General features: G+C 35.2%; 1 protein-coding gene across 5 annotated transcripts in view; it reads left to right on the top strand.

Moving 5' to 3' along the window:
* The window catches only part of Erbb4 (erb-b2 receptor tyrosine kinase 4), a 1,018,041-nt gene that overhangs the window by 726,209 nt on the left and 267,964 nt on the right, over positions 1-23,868 (top strand). For all 5 annotated transcript variants that reach the window (XM_063237442.1, XM_063237441.1, XM_063237439.1 and 2 more), the window contains exons 6-12: positions 1,160-1,278; positions 3,805-3,946; positions 6,577-6,690; positions 8,136-8,262; positions 12,864-12,937; positions 17,298-17,388; positions 20,475-20,674. In XM_063237442.1, coding sequence (XP_063093512.1) covers positions 1,160-1,278; positions 3,805-3,946; positions 6,577-6,690; positions 8,136-8,262; positions 12,864-12,937; positions 17,298-17,388; positions 20,475-20,674 — 867 coding nt within the window. The remainder of the gene's footprint in view (positions 1-1,159; positions 1,279-3,804; positions 3,947-6,576; positions 6,691-8,135; positions 8,263-12,863; positions 12,938-17,297; positions 17,389-20,474; positions 20,675-23,868) is intronic.

The raw sequence follows: 23,868 nt of genomic DNA, 5'->3' as shown, positions 1-23,868 counted from the left end.
AGTTTTCTTCATGATAGTAAGGGAAAAGGAGAAACAGAAAGCACACCCCGAATTTCTCACTTAGCCATCAGACAGACAGTACTTTCATTGACTGACATAAGAAAGAAAGAAGAAATAAGCTCAGTGGTGGGAGCAGTAAACTGCATACGTAAATGGAGATTTGTACAGACACCTGGCGACAAACCCTGTCCCGCCATAGATAATTCAGGTTTGGAGCAGAAAATTGTCTGTACAGTGGACAAGTATGACATCCCATAGGTAGGATGCAAACAGGGGATGTGTGACTTTATCCAGGAGTGATACCAAAGCCCAAAATGATCAAATCAGGGGAACACCATTGCTAAAGAGGCAGCACTTTGATAAAGTACAGTGAAACCACCTTCAAGGAATTAATCACAAAGACAGAAAGAAGCCTGGCTGAGGAGAAACACAAAAGACATGAAGTGGTATTTTGATGTGCTCTGTAAAATTCACACTTAAAAATACTTGGAATCAGTGAAAGGAGTGCAGCTGTGTCTTGGGTTTCTAACATTGCATGTGTTGGTTTTATTCACATGTTCTTTGTGTGAGGGTCTCAGCTTGAATTGATGAACATGAAAAGACAAATGACACTTTTTTACTGTTTAAATACCTTTCCTTCTTCCCTTCTTTCCTTCTTTCTTTCCTTCCTTCCTTCCTATCATCTATTTCCTCTTGTAAAATATTATGTGACTAAATGTATGTTTCCCTTTTCTATTGCCTGCTGAAAGTCATTAACCCGTAAGCCCCTGGGACATCGCTCATGGAACCTTACTATTGTGTGGATTGCATGAAACGATTGCAGAGCGAGCGCTGCCTTTCTCTTAACCCGACAAATGCCGTATTCACTCACCTCAGATTTGATCCTTTCTAGTGCAGTTGTATAAGTTTGAAAAGGCACTATATTTACTAGGTGAAATAAGAAAGGGCATTCAGTTAATAAGTATGTATGGATTCTGACACGTTTTGTACAGTCATCTTTATCTAAATAGAAACGCCATTTGCTAAATAAACGTTTGTTGATTCAAATACTGGGTTGAGTAAATCACCACCCCAGAGCTCAGTTTTTCCAGCTGCTCCGGGTAAACTAAGGGTTCCTGGGGTGGCTGACTAACCGCGAATCCCCCTCTGTCCCCCGCAGTGACCAGGACCGTGTGTGCAGAGCAGTGTGATGGGAGATGCTATGGACCCTATGTCAGCGACTGTTGCCACCGGGAGTGTGCTGGGGGCTGCTCTGGACCCAAGGACACAGACTGCTTCGTAAGTCTGGATGCCCCCACTTCCCTGCCATCCTCCTGTCCACCTGCCTCGGGGATCTCAGATCTCTCACATCCTGCTAGGCCATGGCGGAATTTCTTAGTTTTTTTGGATAGCCACCTGCTACTTTCCTAGAAGTCCTTCTCTCTCCCTGAGTCCATTATGGATCAGCTAGAATTTTTCTGTTCTACTAATTGAATTCCACCTTTTTTATATACTTGGAATTAAAAATGAGATTATTTGGCAAATATGAAGGAGGAGATTTTGAGATTTTCAAAATCATCATCATAGTGCCCTTTCCACAACTGCACCAATTACTTGTGTATGTTGTCGCCCCGAGTCCTGTGGATGAGTTATTGCATTTTATTTCTGAGTCCACGATTTAACAGATGGATTTCAGAATTTAACTATTTCCTTCTTTATATTGTTTAATAGGGTAATATTATTTTAAAAATTAAAATTTATAAATGTACACTGAAAATAATATACATGCTAATCTGTTGAATTTTTTTGAGAAGAGGACAGCTTTACTTCCTTAAAATTAATGTTTATTGCTTAGTGGAGACACTATTTAATTACATTTTTATATCATTTCCTTGATTTATCCTTTGGCATTCATGCAAGAAATTCTGTGTGCTGTCATTAACTCACTTTTATAAACCAGAACCCTAGTTTTGTATTTTAACTTAAAATAGTAAAACTAAGAAATTATTCTATTGTTAAAATAAACACAAAAATATTTTTCTTTTACACTCTTCACAAATACCCAATAAATAAACCTATATAGTAGAAGTGAACGTTTACAAATGACAATTTGAATAAGCAAAATAAAAATTAAAGCTCTTACATTATTGAGAGCAGTCTCATTAATTTCAACATTATAAAAAAGCTTGTTTATTGTAATGTAATTGTATAGTGAGACAAAAATATGTAGAAAGGGGTTAGGAAGAAGAAATGCTCATTAAGGAGTTAAAAATCTGGGGGAGTGAGTGGATCACAAATTGAGAAACTTTGTTCTTTTGTCAAGAGAGGCTGGAAGTTTGCTTTTGGAGTTACTGAACCCTGCAGGTATTACATTAAGGGATCCAAGACAGTAACAACAATAAACAAGGATAGCAAAATGTCTCACTTACAAGTTCTGTACTGCGTGTGTCACTGTCATATTGGGGTAAGCAGAGGGCAAAGAACTTCCATATTCTCATTTCATTATTTCTGTGGAGTGGCCCAGTGACTCCACTGTGGAATTTGGTACACAAGGTTCATAAAAGCCAGGCTGCGGCCTCTGTGTATAAGTTACACTGGCTTAAAGATAATTTGTTTTCTTCCTCCTGCTTATGTTCCTTTGTTCCCAAGCCATCTATGCACAACACATAAAGTACGTTAGCCAGGCAAATTATAAGGACACGGGAAGTTTCATAGCCATAAATTAAAACTTTCTGAAATATCTAGATTGGTTTTTAATAGATTCTGCGTAGAAAGTGTCATCTTAGTGAATAATGTATCACCAGTGAGTCTCATTCTGATTACACTTCTAGTAGCCCATTGTCAGGGAGTTGTCGTATTGGTGATAAAGTGCTTGCTAAAACAACAATTGATGAAGCAAGTGTTTTGAGGAAGCAGAATAAATTAATGCTTATTAATAACAATATGTGATTTATGGTGAAATACAAAACAGAGCCTGGGTTCACAGTAGCTTGCTATTCAAGGCCCAAATTATTCCTGTGAAGCTTAATTTCTTAATTAAAAGAATTGGTTCATCTACACTATTGCTAATCACGTGTATATGACTTATACATATGTTTTCTTGTGATATCAAATAGCTAACTCTCAGGTGGTAAAAGTTTTAATTCTTCTCAAATGAGTTTGAAAATGTTAATAAATTATGTCCTCCAGAAAAAATAAATATCAGCAGAAATGGACTATTTTATGTAAATGTAATGGCTTTAGTAAATTGTGTGGTATTACAAAGCTGTGTAAGAAATGGTGTCATATTATTGAATTTACATGGTAAATTTTGGCCTTACATAATATGTTTATACTTAGCTAGTCACCCGATAGAGACTTTTGCTAAGTACAGTTAAGCAACAATTCCAATATTTTTCATTATACAATGGTAATCTTTCTACTTAATATGCCATTGAAGGCATTGAATTCTTAAAATAGAAGTCTCAAAAAAAAGTCTAATATCTTGTATTAGGGAGTTAGTTGATTTTAAACATCTAAACCTACATGCTTTGAATTTGCTGGAGCTTAAATAGTTCAGCCTACTTTAGTAATTAAATACATCATCAATTTAGATTTTACTATATAGATACTAAGCAATTTGAACATCACTAATCACACACACTGAGATTGGAAAATTTTTGTGAATTTTTGACACACAGATGACTTTAGAGTTATGCATTCTTTAGTATTTCTATAATGGATATATACTGAAAATACAAACTTCTCAAGAAACCATTGAAGCAGTTTCACTAACATACACTGTGCAGGTTATTTGTAGATAAAACCATGTTTGCTGTTTTTCAGGCCTGCATGAATTTCAACGACAGTGGAGCCTGTGTGACTCAGTGTCCCCAGACTTTTGTGTATAACCCAACCACCTTTCAGCTAGAGCACAACTTCAATGCCAAGTACACCTATGGCGCATTCTGTGTCAAGAAATGCCCACGTAAGTGACAGGACGAGAATCACCACGTTAACTAGAACATTACTGGGCAATGAGTGAACGCCAGGATCATACTACTTTACCCATATTACCATATTACTTTGGGTGTGGGGAATGTGGCTTCTGTTTGACCAATAAAGGAATTAAAGTTCAAAGTTAAATCATTGGTTCAAAGTTCACAGCCAAGAAGCAGCATATCTGAGGTTAAAGAGTTGCTAGCAGTTAAACTCTTCCTATTTTTACTACACCTGTTTTTCTGTAGATTGTACGATTTCTCAGAAAGATTAAGCCAAATAAGGGCGACAAGCAAGCCAATAAGTACAGTCTACTTTTAATAAGAATGAATTGCCTTCTAATTTTATTCCTGATTATTTACCCTAGAATATATATTATTATCATTCTCATATCAAATCCCATCTTAAACAAAAATGATAAATAAAAAATGTGTTAAGGGATCTTTTGCAAACCGGTAACTCACTGTGGGGTTTCATAGTGATGAGCATAACTCAGGTACTCAGTGTAATAAATACATATGTCGATGTTTGCTTGAATCAGTTTCTTTGATTTAAGTGGCCAAAGGGACTTTCTTCAATGTTTTACTTATTGGAGAAGCAATAAAATAAAATAAAATCACATTTTTCACATGCTTATTTAAATGTCAGCTCTAAATATATAGAATACAAATTTCTCATGTATTATATACTATAGATGTAGTATCTTATAAAATTATGGATTCGTTTAAGCACTGTGATATTGTCCACTGTAAAATTCAAATTTCTGCTGTACCTCTTTTGAATGTCTTAGTTTACCAAATTAGAGCTGATTTGGGAAAACAAGGACATTTGTGTTCTAAATACAAATATACAACCTCTGATCCTGACATCTGAAATCTGAAAACTCCAAATAACATAGATTTGAAATTAACTTGGCTGATCTTCAAATCCTGGACCTAACCTACTCAAAATCTCTATTTATTCTATTTGGTTGAAATTGCTTTAGATATATGAAAAAGTTTAATTATGCAATATTTCCAGAACCTTGCAGAAAAAAATGATTACTTAATATTTAGTGTATGTACTTGGAATGGTTTGAGTTCCCCTGGAACAGACATTAAGTTATGAGGGTGTGTTCTGGGATTCTATTCTTGTAGAGAAAGGGAAGGAAGCAGGATTGGGATTTGGTGTCATTGCAACAAAGGATCTCATATGGTGGATGCTCTGTGTGGGTACCTTGGGATGCAAACACTTTACACTTTGTGCTTTCATATCCCTCTACTCCAGACTTGCAATATCACCAGATTTTTCTGTATTTTTTTGTCCTAAACCAGCCACTGCTCATAAGTGCACATATATTCTAAATGAAGGCCATGTCTTTCTCCACACACAGTGAGTAACTAGGTAAATTATGTACAACGATGCCCTTTGAGAGGATATTATCTTGCCTGTATCTTTCAAGTCCACCCCACGTGGAGACTGCAAGGAAGCTGCCACCCAATTTTGGCTCGTACCTGCCTACAGAGTGTGGCTTTGTCTTCCTCTGTTAGGTGGTCACATGATCTCCAAATAGCCCACGGTGGTAACAGTGTCAGCACTGTCTACCCTTCCTTCCCCTGTCCACATCCAATCTCAGATGAAACACCAGTTTCACAGTGGTTTGCTCTTGGCTCTGTCCAATGTTGTGAAATCATGATTCTAATCAAACTCTGTGCAAAATGGGCCTTTATGCTCCAAGCTCAATCACTGACCTATGGTTAGATGCTGCATCTCTACTGGGACCCAGAAGTATATCAAGCAAAAGCTTTCTGTTTAATGATGTAAAATCTTGTGCTATTGATAGTGTGGCCCAGCACTGGAAACCCAGGGGTCTTGTTTTTCCAGTTGGAACCTGCCAAAACTCCAAATGGTATTACTTTCAGTATATGGAAGATGCTTCCAGTATCATAAAGCATCTCGGGTTTTATGACCTCAGGAGAAGAATTACCTGTAATTTATGTGCTTTCTGCCATGGGCACCCTTCAAGTCTGACCACCATTCTCCTAAACATTTTCCAAAGTTCCAGTCTTATGAAGTTCCTTGTCTGCTTCATGTACCTTTTGTAAAGTATATCATTTGATTTCACTTTGTTTCTTCATATAAAAATAGAAGAAAGCTTCTGGGGCGCTCTGTGAAACAGAACACATTTTAAACATTTCCTCCTGGATCTGAAGTACCCTCGCTGGGTCCAAGGCAGTTTAACTTAAGCTTCATTTGTGCTTCATGAACTTGAAGTATTTTTAGACTCCAGACTTGTATCATGACGTGAAATGAAGGGGAACAATTGAGAAACACAAACTAAATGTCATGTAGTTTCCTGAGTCTATAAAAGAAATCCACTCTGTCTTGGGGGCAATTCAGGCTGTACCGCACTAGTCAAGCAAGTACTGGTGGTTTTTAACACACTCTGCTCCCAGATTTGACTGTGAATTGTTGGAAATACTATTTCAGATGGAGATATTTAAACGCACAATTGTGTCGGAGGAAGACACATGTACGCCAGCAGTGTTGTTAATCATTTTCAAACACTAAAATAGGCTGTTTTAAACTCACTAGCTGAACAGTAACATTGTGTATTACTTCACCTTTTTTTTGGGTCAGATAACTTTGTGGTAGATTCCAGTTCTTGTGTGCGCGCCTGCCCAAGTTCCAAGATGGAAGTGGAAGAAAATGGGATTAAAAAGTGTAAACCTTGCACTGATATTTGCCCAAAAGGTAAGTGATGGCTTAGTGTACAGATATGTCAGTGAGAAGAGGAATATATATCATGATTTTCATTTACTTTTTAATGGGCCAATCAAGTTACCTCGCGTTACAAACCCATTCCCACAGTGCCAACGTCCTCCCTCTCACTTGCCCATCTTGACTTTGGACAGTTTCCTAAAGTGTTAACTAACTGCATAGCATTGGTTTTGAAATATATTAACAAAAGAGTCTAGATTAAAACGCCAAGTAACATTGATGAACATACAGAAATAAAATTGTATTTTGTTTTACCAGCAACAAATAGAAGTTTTGCACAAAGCAAGGACTCGTGTGCTTTTTTATGATTGTGCCACACGTTCATTGCTTCTTACTGCCCTCAAAATGACCTGCGAGTCATGTACAGGGACAACAAATGGGCATGCAGCATGATATTTGGTCTTAAAAATATTAAAAATCTTAAAAATATTTTGAAGCTATGTGACATGACAAGGGAGCTTACCATAAGTGTTAAACAAATGTTGCAGATAACTCACATTGCAGAATTTTGGTGGAGGAAGAAATTCCTTCCAGCTGTGAGCGCTCAGATTCCTCACCAGAGTGAAAGTTAAATTAGGCAGCACCAAAGTATAGTTCAAGCCTCCCAAGTGCTATTAAGCTTTTCAAACTGTCAGGGAGTGCCTTAGAAAAGGGCAAACTTCACGTTAACTTTTAGACTACCTCCTCTGTGTGTCTCTCTCTGTCTCTCTTTGTCTCTCTCTGTGTCTGTCTCTGTCTCTCTACCTCCCCCTCTGCCTTTCTCTCTCCCTCCCTTTCTCCCTTCTCTCTCTGCCAATCGCTCTTCCACCCTTCTATCTCTTTTTCACTCTTCTCTTCTCTATTTCATGCACACGCACATATTTTTTTTAAAGTGCAGCTTCAGAAATCAAAGATATTTTGAAATCTAAATATAAGTATATGAACGGCCCTGGGCATTGGTAATAATTCATACCATCAATACTCTTTGGTTAATATATATTCTTCAATGGACCTGTGTTTTTTAAATTACGATTTCTATTTAGTAGACCAGGAAATAATTTTTACCATTTGTAGTCAGCATGATAAAAACATTAAAAATAGTACTTTACCATGGATTAAGTAAAACAGAATATCACCTACTAAAGGAAAGTATTGTGTGATAATGGCCCTGTCCCCATAGTACATGTGTTATGAGTAGATACTGCATCTTTTCACAAACTGTAATTCTGAAAAGGGCTATGGCCACTGGGATGGGACAGTGCAGGGACAGTGTTTTAAAGTGGGCCTCGTAGTAAGGGTTCAAGTAGTTCTTTTAACTTTCAGGAACAAAATTTGTAATTGTTTTTATTTACTAATAAAACATCATGATGAGAGTGAAACAATTGATTTGTTGGCCAGAGTCTGTTGTTCAGTCCTGACCATACGTCTTGTTCCGATAGCTTGTGATGGCATTGGCACAGGGTCCCTGATGTCAGCTCAGACCGTGGATTCCAGTAACATTGACAAGTTCATCAACTGCACAAAGATCAACGGGAACCTGATCTTCCTTGTCACTGGTATTCACGGGTCAGTATTCCACTCTTGCACGGGATTTTTTAACAGTGTAGACAGAGCTGAAGAGATTTCTTGGCTATGTTGATTTGTTTCCTATTGACTCAGGGTAGTTTTACCCACATGCTCTTTACCCACAGAAGCAATGGTCAGATCACCACTAGGGACAGAATACCAGAGTTTGGGGATAATCTGCATTTTAAGTTTAGTGACTACTGAGGTTCAAAAACACAAGTTTAAATTTAAGTTAAAATGTATACATAGAATATTCTCAAATGCATAATTTTTGACAAGTTTGAGTTTTTTTTAGGTATGTCTAAGGAACAATATTAGTAGATAAGATGGGGGACTTTATTCAGGCTTTTAAATGGATACATTGAGGCAACATGAATTAATATTCCATCAGAAAACTCATATAAAGCAAATCAAATCATCTAACATAAAGCAGAGTTGAATTTCTCCTAAGCTCCTTGCAGAAATTATTTGTCTTCATAGATTCCTTTTTGTTAATTTTGGAAGTTAGTGCTGCTGTAGGAGATATATTAAGTGCATTTCATTTTGGTAATAAAAATTGTCAGATTCTCTGGGCTCCTTTATTACAAAATCACCTGCTGACTTTAACTGGAAAGACAATCAAATTTGTATTCTTTGGATTCTAATAAAAATGTCAATATTTTTACTTTAAGTCTTATCTGTTTGTCTACATTACTACTTAGTCCCTAAATACTGGGCTATGGGCTACAGATAATGAATATCGCTCTCATATTTCAGTTCAAACTCTTACTCTGATCATACATCACATCATTTCTAGAAGCAAAGTAATTTAACACATTACAAATAAATATGTTCAAATAGAAACTGCAAGAACAGTACCATGAAATGTTTTTTATTCACATACTTTGTGCAACTGCATAAAATATCTCTTTACTTTAAAATGTAGCTTTTGTTGTGGTCCCATGTCAGACACTATAATTACATACGGGTGCTCTCTGCTCAGTTTGTTATAATTGGCTCAAGCAAACATTGTTAAAGATTTTAAATAGCCTTTAAAACTGTGCAGACCTAGAAAGTCTCCACCAGATTGCTACATAGCACTAAACTGCTGGAAATGGTAACACTACCCGGTTTAAATGGGACCTACTGAGCAAACTGTGCCTCAGGCCACACCTGATCTCTGGATCCGTTTGCATTGCTGCCTTGGTGGCCGTGGACCACTGGGCCAGAGACCTGGATCAACTTCTACAGCATGTGTTGGAAATCAAATCAAGGCAAAAGTTTCTTTAAGTTAAATAATTCTTATTAGTTTAAGTAATTATTTGTACCTTAATCATGGCACATGTACTGGAATATTTGAAGTTGTAACAGATGTTTTTGTATCGCAAACATAATATACATCACATTTTAAGGAGAAATATATTTGTGAAATATGATACATTTTTAATTCAACTTCATTGACTTCATGAGACATATATTGTGAAGTTTTTCCTTAGGAAAGTATGACCATGAAGTTAATTTTGTAAATGAGAGATACTGTGTTTGTGTGTGAAGGTGTATTGGTGTGTGTGTGGAGATTTAAAAATTCAGAGTTTATAGAGATTTTAAAGGAGAATAACCACAGATATTATCAATAGAAAACTTCTAGTAAATAATGGTTTGTGTCACTTAATTGCCCTTGGTACATTTCTACCAAGTTTTTATATAAGATTATATGGATTATTAAAATAACCCAGTTTCTTAAAATAACGAAAAATTAAAAATATCATAAATAAATGAAAGAAAGTCCTACAGAAAATGAATTACCCAGCATTTTGTTAGGTACCATTTCAATATGAAAGGGCTAAAAAAATAAATTGGGTCTAAAAATTTGTAGTACTGTAGTCCTATTATCAGAAGTAGGCACACATTTATTTATTTAAAATAGGAATCTCCTATGCTGGAAGCCATAGGAATATTCCTCTTTGTTTGTCATGTTCGACACCATTCTTTTGCTGGTTCTTAACATCTCAACGTGCTCACCAAAGATGCATACCGATGCTGTGTCACCGTGAGGCACTGGTGAGGAGACGCTTGCATGATACACTGCAGTGATGGTGGCCAGACAAGAACAGATAATAGGTTTGGTGATCAAAAAAAGCAATGTCAGTGAAATTGGGAAACTGTGTCCTTCACTGTGTCCTGAACTTTGTTTTGTATCACCAAACACAGTGAAATGGTAGGCACAGGGTAGCAAAGTTCCCAATTTTTAGGGTTGTAGATTTCAAGGGGCAGGAGGATGAAACTCCCAAGAGGTGCTTTGAAGTTGGTAAGTGGAATTCTTTCAGCTTATTTTATGAGTCCTAAGTCCCTAAAATTAAGTGTATAAAATTCCTTTGGTCCATTGGGCTTGGTACTCTGGCTAAAGTCCAGAATTTATCTTATTCTGGCAGCCTGGGATCATTTACAGTAAATGTTTGTTCTCACTCTGTTATTGTGTACTTGCTCTGACTTGCGTTGAGCCTTTTTCAATAAAGCCAGTGCATTTGATTGTATAATCAGAGTTATTCTACACCCTGCTTTTCATTAACAGAGAAATGTCAAAAGCTCATTTTCCTCCTGTAGAACCTTTGTATGCTTCTGCATGCAAGCCTTTTTGAATGTTAAAACACGAGAACAAGTAGAGCCTTCCTATATGGTCTGCTTCCTATTCACCAAAAGCATAGTTATGCAGTTAATATTTATTTACTTATAAATGTGACAGATTTACTATAACATTTAATTGGGACTTGAGACTTTCAAATGGCATTGATTTAACATTGAAAAAATTCCTGATCGATGGTCTAAGTGTGAGTTATGCTTTTTCCCCAGTCTCACTAATATCTAGTTTTTGAGCTTTCCACAGCACTCCATGACAAACACTCTACATTACACTGAATCTACTGCTTAGTTTCAAATAATCAAGCAAATTTATTTAGACAGTGAGATAGTTCACAGTGTATAATATGTTGATGAACCCAGCCCGGAAACTTAGCATCAGGCTGTTCTAGATATCAACTGATAGTCTTTTTGAGATTGTCGTGCTGACATTAAAAAACAAACTAAAAAATAGTGCCAGTGAATTGACATTGAAATTGCCAGGAGACAAATTGAGCGCAATCAGTTTGTCAGGGGATTATGGATGATCTTGACTGACAGGGGGACTCCTTCTAAGACTGTATCTAAGGGCCCATTATATCTAGTCTTTGTTTCCTATATCAAAATAAGGTTCTCATAGATCAGTAAGGATACCTGTCCATAGGAAGAGTAGAATTCATGTTCTTGCTGTAGCTAGATATACTCCTGAAAATACCTACCTTCATTGTTTAGTAGGCTTAATCTCTACTGAAAAGGTAGTCAGTGCCCAGAATTTTATCTTTATGTAAAAGGCAGATATCAAAGTGAAGTCTGACATTGCCCAGGAAAGTCTTCTAATGTATTACTACTTTTAAAAAGTATTGTGTACTTCTTAAAATAAAGGTTTATATTGGGTATAATACTCAAATATGTGGTTATATGGCACTGCCAGTTCATTATGTTTTTATTTGAAAAATATTTTCTTAAGATAAAATAATATTTAATTTGAAAAGACAATATAGTTGGGTCTGGTCACTCTGGGAGGCTGAGGCAGGAGGATTGCAAGTTCCAAAACAGTTTCATCAACTTAGTGACTTAGCAAGACCCTGTCTAACAAAATGAAGAAACAGAGAAAGAGGGTGAGAGCAGGAGAGGAAGGGAGAGGAGAGAGGGAGGGAGGGAGGGAGAAAAAGAGAGAGAGAGAGAGAGAGAGAGAGAGAGAGAGAGAGAGAGAGTTGGCTATGTAGCTTAAAGCTCAACGTGAGGATCTTGGTACCAATTTCTAGCACCAAAAAAACTTTTATGGTCATTTTCAAGTTTCTTCATGTCACTCTGTTACAATAGTATATTTATGCATTGGGAGATGGTATTTGAGAAATCTCTGAAATTTATATCTTTTGAAATTTATTGTGCTTTCTTTTCAAATAAAATATAATTCATGTAGTTTAGGTGGAAGTAAATATTTCCTGTGTTATATTGATAACAATAAATAAGCCAGAGAGGAGCAAAATGATTCTTAACAATCTATAGGAAGTGTAAATTCATACATTTTGAAAATTTATGGATGCAGACCTAAAAAATAGTAAGACTTTTCTGTGTTTCTTTCTGTCCTGTTTGTCAGTTACAAGTGCTACTAGCAATTTATACTGCTTCTGAAGAGCCCAACACTAATAATTCTTACTGTGATATTATTTATATCCAGATCATATTCTTCATGATTAAAAGTAAAGTTTTAAAGATCAAACAAATAAAATGGCTCATTCATGGATTTGCTATTGTTGTATTTGTCAGGATGATAGAAGTCGGATCATTTTTATAGCCTTCGAATATCTTTTGATAACGAACTTGCATTCTGTGTTATCAAAATTCTAAGAGTACTTAATAAGCCCCCTCTAAATGTAGTGTGTAAAGTTTGAACAATGCATTCTTAAATTTCTATTCTAAGTTAAAGTTAAATTTGGATGAAGTAACTATTCTCTCTTTCCTCATATTTTGAAATCTGGCTGAATCTGTTCTTGACTTTCTAGGGACCCATACAATGCGATCGAAGCTATTGACCCAGAGAAACTGAATGTGTTTCGCACAGTCAGGGAGATTACAGGTACTTTTTAAACTTCAGTGTTCGTACTATGCACTGTGAAAGTTCAGTGTGTTCCTGAAAGAACTGAATAATATTTGCACCACAACTAATTTTGTGCAAATATTATTTATTATATAACATTATAAATTATATTTATTATATTAGTTATATAACAAGAAGTATCATAAGGTTTTGCTTTTGTGTTTTATTTCAAAGGACCATTGAATTACAAAAATAAATATCCTTGGAATTTTGTCACTATTGTTTTAACAAAAGTCATATAACCTAGAATCTTTGTTTTATTACTATTATTAAGTTTATGGTATGATTTAGATGTACAGACACATTTTCACAGGGAATTTGTGTCTGTACAGAACATAGCTTAATTCCTATTTTTATCTCCTGTTCCTAATCTTCCTTAAGCCGCTCCTCCCCTTTTTATTTACAAAAACTGTTTCTATTTTATCCTTCTTTTGTCCTTTCTTTCTCTTTCCTTTCTTCCTTTCCCCCTTCCTCCTCTCCAGTTTCCCTTCCTGTTTGAACAATGTGTCACTATTTCACAGTATCTATTACACATTTGGATTCTTATTTACATTTTCAGTTTCTTGCACCAGAGAAACAATGTGATATTTACACAAGTGTGTCTAATTTATTTCACTTATGTTCTCAAGGTCCATCCATTTATCTATAAATGTCTCAAGTTTATCCTTCTTTATGAATAGTACCCTATTAAAAAATCACCTGCATCTTCTTTATTCATTCCTCAGTTTATGGGCATTTGGGTGGTTTCCAAGATTTAGCTATTACAAACTGTGCCACTATAAACGTGGGTACACATATATTGCTATGGTAAAATGCCTTCAATTCTTTTCCCCACAAGGGGAATAGCTGAATCAAAAGGAGGCTTTAGTCCTAGTTTTTTGAAGACTCTCCATAGTGGTTGCACCAGTCTGTACTCCCTCCAATAGTAGACAGCATTCTTTTTCCCCCCGCATCCCCACCAGCATTTGTTATGATTAATTTCTTGATGATAACTATTCTTTCTGGATCAAGATGGAATCTCCGCACTATTATAATTTGCTTGCCTTGAATTATCAGTAATGTTGAAAATTTGTTTCATATTTTTTCCATTTGTATTTCTTTATCTAAGAAGTATGTATTCCTCTCAGATGCCTATTTTAAGATTAGGGAATGTAAATTTGACGATGTCTGATGTTTTTCAGTTTTTTTGTATGTTTATGGTGTTAGTCTTTGTCCAAGGATCAACTGACTAAAATTTTTGTCCACTCTGTGGCTTGAATTTTCACTCTGTTGGTGATTTCTTTTGATGTGCAAAAGCCTTTACACAACATGAGATTTCAGTCACTGATGGTAGTATTTTCTATGCAGTCAGGGTTTTGTTCATGAAGTTTTTGCCTACATCTTTGTGTTCAAGAATTCTACCTATTTTATCTTCCAGCAGTTTTAATTTTTCTGTTGTAATACTTAGATGTTTGATCCATTTTGACTTTACGTTAGTGCATGGTGATAGACTCGGGTCTAGTTTTAGTTTTAGGCATGTGGAAAGCCAGTTTTACTAGCACCCCTTATTAAAGAGGCTATCTTTTCTTCCAGTAAATGTGTTTGCCCTCCCCCCTACCCCTTTTTTTTAACCAGGGATTGAACTCAAGACCTCACCCTTTCCAGGCAGGCGCTTGTGCCACTGAGCTAAACCTCCAGCCCTGGCCCTTTTTTTCAAAGATAAGGTGGCTGAATGTGTTTGGGGTTGATTTTATAATTTTTGATCTGTTCTACTGAGCCTCACATCTGTTATTTTGCCAGCACCCTGCTGTTTTTATCACTGTAGCTCTGTAGTATAATTTCCAATCAGGGATCATAATCTCTTCTATTTTGCTTTGTTGCCTAGAAGTGTTTTTGGTATTCTAAGTCTCTTCTAGTTCCAAATGAATTTTTGAAGTTTTTTCTCTAATTCTGTGAGGTAAAGTAATGGTATTTTGAGTAGGATTACATTCAATATGTGAAACAATTTTAGAAGTATGGCTATTATCATTATGTTGGTAATTCTTACCCAGCAGCAAAAGTTTTCTTTTCCATTTTCTGATATACTTTTTGATCTCCTTTTTCAGAGAACTGTAGTTTTTATTGTAGAGATACTTTACTTCCTTTGTTAAATGGGTTCCTAAGTATTTCATTTTTTGATGCTATTGTGAAAGGCATTGTTTCCCTAGTTTGTTTCTCACTGAGTGTTTTAATGTGTGGACAGGAATGCTATTAATTTTGGGGGTTGACTTTGTATCCAGCTATGTGACTGAATTTGGTTATTAAATGTAGTAGTCTTTTGAAGGAATTCTTGGGTCTTCTGTGTAAATTATCATGTCATCTGCAAATAATAATAATTTTACTTCTTCCTTTTCTCCCTTCTTCCTTTTATTTCTTTTCCCTTGTCTAATTGCTCTGGCTAATGTTTCCAGAACTACACTGAATAGGAATGGAGATAGTGGACATCCTTGTCATCCTTTAAAATCGTGATTTTAAAGTGAAAGCTTTCAGTTCCTGAGCATTTAGTATCATGTTGGCTGTTGATCTGTCATATTTGGTTTTAATCAGATTGTTATAAATACCATCTATTCCAATTTCCTGTAGGTTTTCTTTTTCATTAATGGGTGTTGGACTTTGTCAAATGGTTTTTCTGCATTTATTGAGATGATCATGTGATTTTTGTCCTTAGTTCTGTTGATATGGTATATTACATTTATTGATTTGCATATATTGAACCATCTCTGCCTCTCTGGTATGAATCTTACTTGTTCAAGGGGTATAATCTTGACTTACTGCATTCTGTTTGCCAGTATCTTATTGAGGACTTTTGTGTGTATTTTCATTAGAGAGATTGGCTTGTAATTCTCTTTTTTGGTTGAGTTCTTCTTTGGCATTGATGTTAAGGTAATACTTGGTTTCAGGAATGACTTTGGGAATATTGCTTCCTTTTTAATTTCATTAAAGAATATCTACAATTGAATGATAATGGCAGTAAAATATACTTTAATTTATGGGATGCAATTAAAGCAATCCTGAAAGAAATTTATATATAGCAGTGAATTCACATATCAGGAAAATAGAAAGAACTCAAACAACCTATTATTGAACTTCAGGTTTCTAGAAAGAGAAAATTGGGTGGATGACACCGGAGAATCATTGTGAGTTCAAGAATCAGGAGAATCATTGCGAGTTCAGCCTGTGTTACAAAGCAAACTCATGGCTATCATAGCAAGACCCTGTCTCAAAAAGACAAAAAAATCAGAAGAAGACCAAGTCAAGTCCAAAGTTTGTACAAGGGAGGAATTTATATCAGAACATAAATTAATGCAGTTGAGACTGAAAAGACAATACAAGGAATCACTAAATCAAAGAATTGGTTCATTGGAAGATAAAATTTATATGCCCTTAGCCAACCAAAAATGATAGAAAAGACTCACAGTCATTCAGTTAAGAACAAAAAGGGTAAAATTATAGCAGATCTTGTGGAAATCGATATCAGTACATAATTCAAGAACCTTAACTCTAACAAGAAAACATAAATGGATAGATTTTACATGCATATGAATTAAGGAGGAAGATATGAAAATTCTAAATATCCAAATTCAGTCAATGAAGGTGAAAATATAATTAAAACTTACCAATTAAAAAAAAAGCTAGGTCTTGATAGATTTACTGCTGAATTCCACAACAAACTTATTGAAGAACTAATGCCATTACTCTTCAAACTCCTTAGTCTATGATCTTTGAACTCAAGTTTTTCTATTTATTTTCTGAGAAGGAACATGAAGCATTTTCTTAATACATTTTTATTGCATTTCTAATATCTTCAAGACTATGATAATATGTATTATTGGACCCATAGATATGAAGCAGATAAAGACTTACCATTGAGCAGTGTAAAATCCAATGAAGAAAACTAAATATATACATAAATGTTGTATAAGGAAAAATAATGATATCACAAAAACAACTAAAATGATAAAGAATTTTAGATAAATTAAAATGATGTTTTTTTCTCTTTAGACTGCATTTTTTTACAATCATTAGAATAAACTGAGTCATTTAAAAATTTTAATATATAGTTTTATGATTATACATGTCTGAGAAATAAAAATTCTTGGATCTATACTTTTGATATTATTTCTTACCTTGGAAATTTATGGTAAGGCATTCAATGATGGAAGAATAAATATATGATAGAATCCTTTAAAAATAGAAATGTTGAATGCTTTTTGTTTACCTGTCACATGTTTGAATATATTTTAATTGTATTAAAGAATAAACAATACTATTTCTAAGACCATGATGATCTGATTTAGTCATGCTGTCTCTATCACTCTAGGTTTCTTGAACATACAATCATGGCCTCCAAACATGACTGATTTCAGTGTTTTCTCTAACCTGGTGACCATTGGTGGCAGAGTTCTCTACAGGTCGGTATAAATGCTTACATCTGCAGCTGGCTCAGATTCCAAGAGGAGAATCATGTCTACATGAAGTTGAGATAATCAGTAGTATTGATATACTGCTTCTGAAAATATATGTTTCTAACTTGAATTCAAAGCTCAACAAAAATAATGAAATAAAATATACAAGTATGTATTTTGATTTTTTAACAGCATATCACACGATAATAGTGTTTTATAGGTATGGAATGAATGATCTGAACCAAATAAACATTATGTTTGATTTTATGTTGTTATAACTAAAGGTAGAGTTCGGTGATTTGATAATGTCTCAGGCATATGGAATATAAATACTGTTCTACCAGAAGGCTCATATAAGATCAACAAGATTATTATGAATACAACCAACAAATGTGTCCACCTGGAAGAGCCAGTAACAGATTCCTCCAAAGACAGTAAGGACACCATCCAGAAGTTTCAGAATCTGACATGGCAGTACCCTTTCATTTAATATCTTAAATAGTCATCAAGATATTGGCAGAAGGATCAGGAATTTGCCTACAATATTCACCACTTACAGTCGCTCAGGTGCCCCCTTGTGCTATTGTTAGCATGTCTAATGCCCTCCAATTTTGGAGGACAGATTCCCTCATTGAATTTACTGCTTCAATGAAGAGAGAGAGATCAGCAGAGTAACTGCAGAGTATGGAAAAGCATTGTCCAAAGATGAGGACTGTCTCTGACCCCCGAGGAAACACAGGCCAAGTCAGTTGAGAGTCCTGGTCATGAGGATTTTCAAAAGTAAAAAGAAACTGGGGATCTGTATGTAAAAGAATACAATAGAAGGCATTTTTAAAACTGACACAAAACCAACCAGCATCTTCTGGCACCTGAGAAAGGGGAGTGTATGGGTTAGGTACATCTGGGTAGATTGGCATTACTGCCTTATTTACTAATCTAAGGTCCTCTAGCAGTCTTACTCTCCATTTGTCTTTTGAACTGCCAAGATTGGAGTGTTTCAAGGGTTGTGACTGTGTAAGTAGACCTTGTGCCCTTAAATTGTCAATTATAGGCAATAGTCCTTTTTTAACTTCAGGCTTTAGATGGTATTGTCTCTGGTAAGAAAGAATAGTGAGATCTTTGAGATGTATTTGCACCTAGGCAGCTCTTATTTCTCTTCCTGTTCTACTCTGTCTCCCTGAGTGGGAGGCAGCATACCTGTCCTGGGTGTGTGTATCTTACAGTCTTTAAGAAAGGTTAGATATCTCTCCCCAAGAGAGGAACTGGAGTTTAAGGCATAATTAGAAAGGAATGAGAAAAGAGAGAGCTATCCCAGTTATAGCCTAAGGATTCTAAGAAATAGCAAGTTACTTCCTCTCCAATGACTCCCTTCCCTGAAGTGTGACAGCTAAAAGGAACCGTGAAACAAACTTTAAGTTATCTTGGTGGGACCTCCAAATGATATAGATGATGAAATACGTAACACCCAACTTGCTACATGTCAGATATGCAAAATTCGTGTTCTCCTAAATTGAACAATGGATGTTAAGAGTAGAAAATATTTATTGAAAGACACAGCTCCTGAGAGATAGGAGGGAATCTGAAGGTGGGTTGCCACTTCATAGAAGTTATTTTATAGAGCAAAACCACAATGTGGGTTCAATGTGGGTCAAAACTATGACCAACCAATAAGATTACAAATAGAGTTGCTTAGGTAAGATTGATCCAATGGGAAAGCAGGTCATTAAAGCAAGTCTACATGGGGGAGAACAAAGACCTTTTTAGGAAGTGGTGCATCAGGAGATCCTGGTCACTCACCTAAGTGACTAATGTCTATCTGGATTTTATTGCATAGGTAACATCGATTATAGTATTATAGCTTATCTGTTCGGGGGCCATATAGATCTGGTCATTCTATAAATCTTAAATCCTGTTCTCTAGCAGATATACCTCCAGTCATAATTGTAATATGTTTTTATCCTTTGCACTGAGACCCTCAAACCTATCCCTGTCTGATTACTTGTAATATTTCTACCTAACCAGCTTTCTGAAATATGGATACTTAAAAGATACAATGCCTTAAAGTGCTATATATGAACAACTTTTACTATTCATTTATTCTATAAATTAATCAAAAAATATAAGTTAATCAAGGCATTTGACATCATAATAACAACTCAAGGTGGTTATGGGAGCAAAGTTGGAAATTACATTTCAGTATCTATCATTAGGCCTCACACATTTTTAATTGTTAAAAATAATAAAATAAAAACTGAAAAAGTAGAAAATTAAAATATTCTGAATATTAACAAGAAAGTATATTTCAATTATTAGTGAAAAGGAGAGCTTTGTCCTCTCAAATGATGAATAATGTGCATTGTTAACTGAAAGGTGGAATCATTGGAACTGTATTCATTCTTTAAGGCATAGAAAAATAATTATAATAATATAGACTCTGTTGAAATAAAGCATTTTTTTTCTGAAATGATAGTTTATACTGAGTAGTTGCTCTTTAACTTTTAGAAATTTTCCCAGTTTTCTAGGCCTGTAGAGTGGGAGATTAGTTTAATTCTCTTTAGTTTTTAATTTGTCCTAACACTTTTAATACATACTTTAACTGTAATAAGTTTTTGATTCCTGAGGCATAAAGTTAACTACCCGCAGTCATTGTATGCTGTATCTATCCAGTAAAAGTCTATTAATGTGACATAATAGAATTAGTGTCTCACTTCTGAGACGTAAGCAGTCACTATATACACATTTATTTAGTCAGTGCAGGATTTTGTCTTTGAAAAACCTATAATTTAGACTACATGATAGAAGGCATATTTTAGTGATAAACGTAATGAGATTAACATATATTGTCATACCCATATCCTTAAGATATGAACATTTTGCATCTAGAAATCAAACTGTTATTACAATTGAAAACACTTGACAAATAAATAAATATGAACACGATATTCTGGGCTTAAGTATATTGATTCAAGCTCTGTTTATGTTATGTTAATATTCATTAGAGTGAGATGTGACACCCTTATTTCACTGTAGGTGTGCATTTCAGGACCAAGTGATATTTATTTCTGTCCCACTTTCCCCTTTCTCTCCCGCAGTGGTCTCTCCTTGCTGATCCTCAAGCAACAAGGTATCACCTCACTGCAGTTTCAGTCCTTGAAGGAAATCAGTGCGGGAAATATCTACATCACTGACAACAGCAACCTGTGTTATTATCACACCATTAACTGGACAACACTCTTCAGCACCATCAACCAAAGAATAGTGATTCGGGATAACAGAAAAGCAGAGAATTGTAGTAAGTTCATTTCCCAGACACTTAAAACATAGAATCTCTAAAATTGTTCTAGTCTACATTGTCCCAACAGCGGAAAATATCATCAAGTCAGAAGTGCTGTCCTCTCATCTCAGCCCTGAAAAAGAGTAATAGCCATACTCAGCCACATGACATAAAATAATCGGAGATTGTCGTGTTTCATTACCTACTGTGTGTTTGCAAATCTCCCCTAATATTAGGGATTTTATGGAGATTTATAATTAGTAGGCTCTAATCACCTTGTAGATATCCCCTTAGACAATTGTTTACTGTAGAGTTTTGGTGAATTTGGAGTATAGAAACAAGAGTTTTGCTATTTTGGAGTCAAAGAAGAGATAAAGTTGTGTTCTTTTGAAATGTGTAAAAAAAATACTTTTCCAGAAGTTTACTATATGAAAAAATGTGTATTTTACAAATGTATTTGTATTGGCATATAATGATCTCTTTTTTCATATGTTTTGATACATATCGATGCATTTCATTGCTTGTCACAGAAAGGGAAATAATGTTTTCCTGAGCGTGTGACTGCCCCACTCCTACTTAAAATGATGTTACAATTGCATGCGTCTTTGCTTTATTAAAAATGAAAAGTAAAGCTAAAACACCTACAGGAAAAAACTTAAATGTAAAGTTAAAGGGAAAATAAGAAAGACTCCCGTGTGAGTAGCTGCGGCGGGGCACACCCTGCTACACGGTAGACCTGCCCGCTTTCAGAAGAAGGGTTTGAAGCTTTCAAGTGTTAGCTGGCTGGGGTCTGGTTGATCACACTCAGGTCTGATGTCATAGCTGTGCAATCCTTATTCTTACAGCTGAGAGATGTTCCCTTTCCAGGTTCCTCTTCAATTCTGTTATCTCAGTCAACTGGTGTTGTGTTTTCTTGGACTCTGGGTGATGCACCAATGATCTAGGATGATCGTTGGCAGCTCTGGGGGTACCTGAAAGTCCCCATTAGCTTCTTATCATGAGATCCTAAGTCTTGAAGGGTCATGAGGTCATGTAAAGTCAGGCCTAATCAACCCTGTCCCTGGGCAGATACTCCCTAAAAGATCAGCATACTGCTTGGAGGCTATTAGGTGAGATTCCACCCAAGATTTACGGTAACAAAATGTACAGAATGAAGGTCAGATTTGGTTGTTGTTAGTTGTCTGTTGGGCAGTTATAGGCCCAAATGAAGAGACATGGTTCACAACAAAAATGGCTTCTAAGTCTCTCACTTTCCCAGCAGAAAACACAAACCATGCTTTTGGTAAGTAGCAGGTTAAGAACCCAGGAGTCTGCCTGCCCAGTCCTGTGGTGGTCCCGGATTATTTCATGACTATGTCACTTCTAAGACTATCATTCAATGCTTTCTGATTTTTCTACTAGACACAGTGACTTCTGGATCTTACTAGTGTCACTACTTCTTATATAACAATCTGATCTATTCATAGTAAAAACTAATTATAAAGACTCAGAATTCAAATGATTGGTTTATAAATAAATACGTATTCTTGCTGTGGGCAGCTTGATGAGTCTGTTCCTTTTTAGAAGTGCTGCTTCCAGGCCGCTCTCCTACTTGTGATCTCATAATCATATTATCAAGGTATTTATAAAATTGTGATTGAGGTCACTGGTGTGCATTTAAATGAACAGCAGATGATATTTTTAAAGTTTAGGTACTCTAGAGGTTAACATTATTTGAGTAATTAGTGAGTTGAATAATTAACAAATCAACTCATTTTTAGTGCCACATCTTGTGCCAGAGAAGCTCTAAAGCCTCTCAAGCTGAGGATTTAGCTCAGTGGTATAAGCACCTGCCTGGCAAATGCAGGGTCATGAGTTTGATCCCTGGTAACAAAATAAATAAATAAAGCCTCTCAAGCTAACATTGTTCAAAAACCGTCACTTATAATTTATGAGGAACTCATATGCTGGATTCTTGTTGACTTCTAAAAATATTTTTTAGAAGAAAAGAGGTCTATTGCAACATGAGATTCCTAAGTGAACTTAAATTCTTACATATCCTTCTTTTCCACATAGAATCAAGGAATATAAGATCTATTTATGTATCAAATATACTTATCCCTATTAAATAAAATTCATCTTTTCCTTATGCTTTTACATTGCTAATTCCTGACCAAGTTTTTCTTGCTTTTTCTGTAACATTTGTTTCTTTTCTCACATTTCTCTATATATGTATGCAAGTATCCGAAATAATTATTCAACTCTGTTTACAGCCAAACATTTTTATATGATCCATTTGCAAATCCTACTAACATTTATAACATTTTAAACTTTTATACCTGAACAAAAAGTACTGAGAAGGAAATACAGAAAGAAATTAAAATGTAGAAAAAGCAAAATGAAAAAATAGTTTTCATTAAATTATTTTATACCTTTTAATGACTTCTAAATTTTAAAATAACTACAATAGAACAAGCAGTAATAAAAATGTCAATAATTTAAAAGCTCAAAAATGATCTTGAACTTTCAGCGTTAGGTCTCTTGGATAAGTTTAGTTACCTTGAATCCATGGAAATTTTCCTTTCCTGACCACTTAGATTTGTCTCTGTAATTTGAGGAACGGATGAAGCAGTTAGGAAAAACATAGTTTTGTGGTACATAGCATAAAATCAAGCAGATAATTTTTCATTTTAACATCTGAGGCATGAAATTCATTTATCAAAATGCAGGCTTCAGTCTTACTGCATATTGCATTCACGAAACTCCCCGATCTGCATTTTCAGGAATGTAATTAACTTTGAAACATGACCCCAGAGATGATGCTATTGATGTTTACAATGATACTACAAGTGGTTTTTCACATCTGATAAAAGTCTTGTCTTCTATATTCTCAGCAGTGTGCAGGTGCAAATATTTTCTTTAAAGTGTATTGTAAATAATGCATTTTAACATAGTCTTTCTGTATTCACACACACGCACCGACACACGTATGATAATTGAGTGTATGTTCTTATTCCTCATAATATATATATATATATATATATATATATATATATATAGTATTGACACATGCACATACAGGATAGATGGATATGCGCAAACCCAGATTGTACCTAGACTCGCATATATCTTATATATGCCTTAGCCTTACCCCACATTTTCCTCATTATAAAATCCTCTGATCTAAATCTGGGAGTTGCTTTGTTCATGTGAAAGAAAAAACAACCCTTCAT

The sequence above is a fragment of the Cavia porcellus genome, unplaced genomic scaffold (assembly GCF_034190915.1).
Source record: "Cavia porcellus strain 051 isolate PalLab524CR breed Dunkin Hartley unplaced genomic scaffold, mCavPor4.1 scaffold_26, whole genome shotgun sequence".
NCBI lineage: Eukaryota > Metazoa > Chordata > Mammalia > Rodentia > Caviidae > Cavia > Cavia porcellus.
The sequence above is the reverse complement of the archived record's forward strand: the minus strand, read 5'-3'. Positions and strand labels throughout refer to the sequence as shown.